This window comes from Carlito syrichta, unplaced genomic scaffold, assembly GCF_000164805.1.
Source record: "Carlito syrichta isolate Samal-C Ts95f unplaced genomic scaffold, Tarsius_syrichta-2.0.1 Scaffold123471, whole genome shotgun sequence".
Lineage (NCBI taxonomy): Eukaryota > Metazoa > Chordata > Mammalia > Primates > Tarsiidae > Carlito > Carlito syrichta.
Genome location: NW_007067567.1, coordinates 21,156 through 27,336, shown reverse-complemented (window position 1 = coordinate 27,336; position 6,181 = coordinate 21,156). Strand labels below are relative to the sequence as shown.

General features: G+C 45.9%; 1 protein-coding gene across 1 annotated transcript; it reads right to left on the bottom strand.

The window, feature by feature from the left end:
• Positions 1–2,819: 2,819 nt before the first annotated feature.
• Positions 2,820–3,707, bottom strand: LOC110594677 (40S ribosomal protein SA-like). The gene has a single exon (XM_021707709.1). The coding sequence runs from the start codon at positions 3,705–3,707 to the stop codon at positions 2,820–2,822; it is 888 nt and encodes a 295-aa protein (XP_021563384.1).
• Positions 3,708–6,181: the final 2,474 nt, after the last annotated feature.

Sequence of the window (6,181 nt, the reverse complement as noted above, 5' to 3'; positions counted from 1 at the left end):
GTAGAAAATGAAGGCATCAGTCTCACACTGAGATTTGAGTTTTAGGAGGGTGAGGGTCGGGACGAGGGTTATACTCAAGGTCAGGGTCAGATTTTGGATCAGAAGGAGGGTCAGGATGAGGGTAAGGATCAGAGAAAGTGCGACGGTCAGGGCAAAGGTGATTTTGTCAGTCAAGGTCAGATTCAGTGTCAGTACTCAAGTGGAAATGAGGTTCAAGCCAGGAGCAGTGGCTCACGACTGTAATCCTAGCACTTTGGGAGGCGGAGGCGAGAGGATTACCTGAGCTCAGGGGTTCGAGACCAGCCTGGGCAACATGGCGAGACCTTGTCTCAACAATAAATCAAAAAATCACTGAGGCGGAAGGATCGCCGGAGCCCAGCAGGTCGAGGCTGCGGTGACCGGGAGCGGCCACTGCACTCTAGTCTGGGTGACAGAGTGAGACTCCAACTCAAAAAAAAAAAAAGAAATGAGGTTCAAGGTTAGGGTGAGAGTCAACTTCATGGTCAAGGTCAAGGCGATGGTCATGTTTAGGGTGAGAGTCACCATCAGAGTGAGGTTCACCTTCGGGATGACAGGGTAATGATCAAGGTCAGGGTTAGCATGATGTTGAGAGTCAGAGCCAAGGAGAGGGTCAGGGTCAGGATTAAAGTCAAAATGAGAGTCTGTTACATGGTCAATGTCAAATGTTAGAGTCATGTTGGGTCATGGTAGTAATTAGAATTAGTGTCAGAGTGAATGTCAGGGCCAGATTATGGGTGAACATGAAGCCCATGAACAGAGTCACAGTCAGTGTAATGTCAGGGTCATGGTGAAGGTCATCATAAGAATAAGATGTTAGGGAGAAGGCCACCCTCAGAGTCAGTTGCAGGGACAAGGTCAGGTTCAGGGTAAGATTCAGGGTCAGGCAAGATGGTCAAGTTCTGGATCAAGCTGGATGTGAGAGACAAGGTCAAGGCCCAATGTAAGTTCATGGCAAGGGTAAGACTGAGGCTCAGAGTCAGGCTCAGAGTCAGAGTCAGGATCAGGCTGAGAGTGAAGTCAGGTGATTTTCAGGATGAGCATCAGGATCAGAAATAGAGTGAGGGCTGAGTGAGAACCAGCGTGATGATCAGTCAGGGTCAACTCAGGGTGTAGGTCAAGGTTGGCTGGAGCCTACGTCTGTGCAGCGTGAGGGTCATAGTCCTTGATCAGGCTGGGCATAAAGGTCAGGTGAGGGTCATGATGATGATGGTGCCATGTCTGCTATTATAAAGAGTCAGTTAAGTTTCAAGTTCAGGTGCAGCATCTAGTGAGGTTAGTGTAAATACTGAGAAAGTTCATGGCATGATCTTCACTGACATTTGGTTTTTTTTTGAGTCAGAGTCTCACTCTGCTGCCCAGGCTGGAGTGCAGTGGCACACTCACCGCCACCCCAGCGTCGACCTGCTGGGCTCCGGCAACCCTTCCGCCTCTCAGCCTTCCAAGTAGCTGGAACGACGCGTGCATGCTACCACACTGGGCTAATTTTTTGAATTTATTGTAGAGATGAGGTCTCACCAAGTTGCCTGGGCTTGTCTCGAGCCCGTGGCCACTTGCCTCAGCCTCCCAAAGTGCTGGAATTACCGGCTGAGCCACCGAGCCTGGTCCAGACATTTGTTAACTACAATTTCCCCCCTTAGAGTGAAAATGGACGTATTTATTCCAGGCAGAGAAGAAAGGCAGTGAGGAGTCCAGGTGTTAAGAGCAAGCACTTCAGGAAGGCACGGACCTATGCCAGGCGAGCGCTGGGCCACAGCCCGCCTGAGCCTCAGTTCCCCAGCGAGAAAGGCCTCTCCAGCCAACGGATGACTGAGGAGCCTCAAGACATGAAAAGCGCACCAGATGCTGGACCCAGACTCGGCCAAGGCAAGGCCCACACCAGGGACTTTGGGGCTGGCGTGGCTGTGTTTGAGCCATGTGGTGCCACTTGCTGGCCCTAGGCCCTCTGCTTGCCATAGGGCTACCACTCTCCGGCCGCAGTTTCCCCACATGTAAGCAGGAACGTCCTGTTTCACAGGAGGCTGATGTGAAGAATAAATGAGATGAGGACAAATAAATAAATAGCAGCTGCCACTCTTCTTCTCACCAGGGCAAATTAGGCTCGAGCGTCAGCTGGCGGCAAAACGCGCACTTTCCCAGGGCACCAAGGTGCGCGGTTCCCTCGGAGGCCAGGCTGGCTGGAAGGCCAGCCTCCTTTGGGCCACGTGGCTCACCGGCAGCCTCACCTCTCTGCCTGCTCACTCCACTCTCTTCCGGGGCGGCTCACGGGTGGGCCCAGCTGGGTCCTGCGCACACAGGCCGTGCCTGCCTTCGGTCCTGCGCAGATGGGACCCCTGCGCACAAGCTCCCGTCGGGCTGGGGTCCCTCCAGCCCCTGGGCCCTTCTCCCCCTGGGGGAGAAAATGTCATAACATCTCTCTGCTAGTCTGCATCCTCTGCCTTGTTTGACTGTGAGCCAAGACGGATTGCAAGTTTTAACGCTCCCGGTTTCCTTTTGTTTCCCCTTTGAATTGGAGTGAAATAAACATGAAATAAAATAGTTTTAGAGAGCACAGTTCAGTGAGTATATCTGCTAACTAGTGCCTTCACCACTCCTATCGAGTACTAAGACATCCTCACTGTCCCAGAAGAAAACCCTGTACCCATTAGCAATCTCTTCTCTCCAGAGCAATGGCAACTACCAGCTTATTTTCTGTCTCTGCTGATTTATTCTAGATTTTTCTTTTTTTTTTCCCTTAGAAACAAGTCTATTTTCTGCCAACCTTATTTCCGTGTTGCTTAAGAGCCGTGCTGCTTAAGAGCTTAAGACCACTCAGTGGTTGTCCCTACCCATTCAGTGGCCTGAGCAGTGGGAGCTGCAGACCAGTCTTCTGTGGCAAGCTGAGCGCTCCAGTCTTCAGCAGGAAACTGCTGAATTGGCACAGAGGGCACCTGCACACCTTCAGACCAGTCTGCAACCTCAGGCTGAGTAGCAGTGAACTCAGGAGCTGGAGCCGTCCATTCACCCTGAAATTCTTCTTTAGTCACAGCTTTTTCAGCAGCAGCCTGCTCGTCCTTTTCAATCTCTTCAGGATCTCTGTAGAAGTAGAGATCAGGCATTGCCTCCCACGGGTGTTCACGGGAGATGGTGCCACGCATGCGCAGAACTTCCCGAGCCTGCGTCCACCACACCAGACCCACTGAGTGAGCTTCCTTATTGTGGCACGGGATGGCAACGTCCACACAGCGCAGAGGAGAGTCTGTGTCACACAGAGCAACGGTGGGCAGGTCAACATAAGATGCCTCTGTGAGAGGCGGATGGTCAGCCCTGGGATCAGTAACCACCAGCAGACGGGGCTCCTGGAAGGCTGCCTGGATCTGGTTGGCGAAGGTTCCAGGAGTGAAGCGGCCAGCCATAGGAGTGGCTCCAGTGGCAGCAGCAAACGTCGGCACAGCCCGCTGGCCAGTATTCCTGGAAGATACGACACTGACATCAGCAGGGCTTTCAATGGCAACAATGGCGCGAGCTGCAAGCAGAAGCTTCTCCCAGGCCCTCTTCAGATTTATGACGTAGATGCCATCACTCTTCCTTTTGTAGATGTGCTGTTCCATTTGGAAGTCAAGGTTGGTGCCACCTAAGTGGGTGCCTGCTGCAAGGAATTTGAGGACATCCTCCTCCTTCATTTGCAGGATGTCAAGGGCTCCAGACATTGTGAAAGTTTTCCTTTAAGTTACGACAGGACTTGAGAACAATGCCGTATGGACCCCTCTGCGGGTAGCACAGAAAGTTTTCTAGATTTTTCATATAATTGGAATTAAAAAACATATGACCTTTTATGTGTGACTTCTTTGTTTTCAAGGTTCAAACTTATTTATTTATTTATTTTATTTTGGAGTCTCACTCTGTCGCCCAGACTAGAGTGCAGTGGCCGCTCCTGGCCACTGCAGCCTCGACCTGCTGGGCTCCGGCGATCCGCCTCAGCCTTCCAAATAGCTGGAACTACAGGCACGTGCTACCACAACCCAGCTAATATTTGGATTGATTGTGGAGACAAGGTCTCGCCAAGTAGCCCGGGTGGGTCTTGAACCCGCGGGCTCAGGCAATGCACTCGCCTTGGCCTCACAAAGTGCTGGGTTGACAGGCTGAGCGACCAAGCAGAGTACCTGTTTTCAATGCTTTTGAATATATCCCTGGGAATGGAAGTGCTGAGTCATTGTTATGTTTTGCTAGTTTAAATAGCTCCTGTGTGGTTGTAAAGTGGTATCTTGTTGTGGTTTTGATTTTCATTACTCTCATGACAAATAATATTAAGCATCTTTTTGTATGCCTGTTGGCTATATCTTCTTTGCAGAAATGTCTATTCATGTCCTTTGCATTTAAAAAATTAGGTTGCTTGAGTTTTTGTTATTGAGTTAGGAGTTCTTTATATATCTTGGATGTGAGATCCTTATCGGATATAGAACTTCTAAATATTGTCTCTCACTCTGTAAATCATCATTTCACTTTCCGAATCGTGTCCTTGTATGCATGAAAGTGTCTAGCTGAGATTAAATCCAGCTGATCGGTTTTTCTTTTGCTACTCATGTTTTTGTGTCATATCTAAGAATCCAGTGCCAAATCCAAAGTGAGGAAGATTTAACTCTATGTTTTCTTCTAAGGGTTTTATTAGTTTCAATCTTTTATTTAAGTTGTTGATCCATTTTGAGTTGATTTTTGTAAATTGGGATAAGATAAGTAGGAGTTCAACTCCATTCCTTTGCACATGGATATCTAGTTGTCTCAGCATCATTTGTTGAAGAGACTATTTTTTCCGTATTTAATATTCTTGGTACCCTGTTGAAAATCAATTGGCCCTAGATATACGGATTCATTTCTGGACTCTATTCTATTGATTTATATGTCTATCTTTATGTGAGTACCATGTTGTTTTGATTACTGTAGCATTGTTAGAAGTATTTTCTATTATTTTATTTTTTAATTGACAAATAAAAATTGTATCTGTTTATCATTTATAACATGTTGTTTCAAAATATGTATGCATTGTAGAATGGCTAAATCAAGCTAATTAACCTGTAATAAGTTTCTAAATCAGGAAGTGTGAGTCCAAGATTGTCTAGGCTATTCAGGGGTCCATGTAGTTCTATTTGAATTTTAGAACTGACTTTTCTATTTCTGCAAAACTGGCCATTAGAATTTTAGTAAGAATTGTATAGACTCTGTGGATCACTATGTGAAGTATATTGATATCTTAGCAATATTAAGTCTTCCAGACCATGAATACAGGCTGTCTTTCCATTTATGTGGGCCTTACTTATTTTCCTTCAGCAAGGTTTTAAAATTTTTGTTGTATAAGATTTCCACTTCCTTGGTTAAATGTATTTCTCTTAGGTGCAATTATAAATAAATTATTTTCCTAATTTGCTTTTTGGATGGTTCATTACTAATCTATAGAAGTATAAATCATTTCTGTATGTTGATCTTATATCCTGCAACTTTTCTGAATTTGTTAATGCTAACAGACTTTTTGGGGGAATTTTTAGGATTTTCTATAGAGTTTCTATGAAACCTTGTCATCTGTGAATAGAGATCGTTTTCTTTCTTTCTTTCCAATGTACTTGTCATTTATCTCTTCTTCCCTAATTACTCTAGCCAAAACTTCCAGTATTATACTGAATAGAAGTGAAGAAAGCAGGCACCCCTTTCTTGTTCCCAATTTCAGAGGGAAAGCTTTTAGTATCTCACCACTGAATGAGCTATTTACTTTGGGTTTTTCACAAAGGTCCTTTGTCAGGTTGGAAAGTTCCTGCCTAGTCATAGTTTGTTGCACTTCTTAAAAACAAAAGGGTGCTGAATTTTGTCAAATTCTTTTCCTGCATCAGTTGAGATGGCCGTGTGCTTTTTCTTCTTCATTTCAATATGATGGATTACACTAGATTGACTTTTATATTTGAACCATCCTTGCATTTCTGAGATAAATTCCCCTTCGTTGAGTATATAATCCTTTTAATATGCCTCTGGACTCATTTTGCTAGTATTCTGTTGAGGACTGTTGCATCTATAGTCACGAATGATTCTAATCTGTAGTCTTTTTCTTTTTTAAAAAATAAATTTTGGGGCCGGGCTTGGTGGCTCAGCCTGTAATCTCAGTACTTTGGGAGGCCAAGGTGAGTGGATTGCCTGAGCC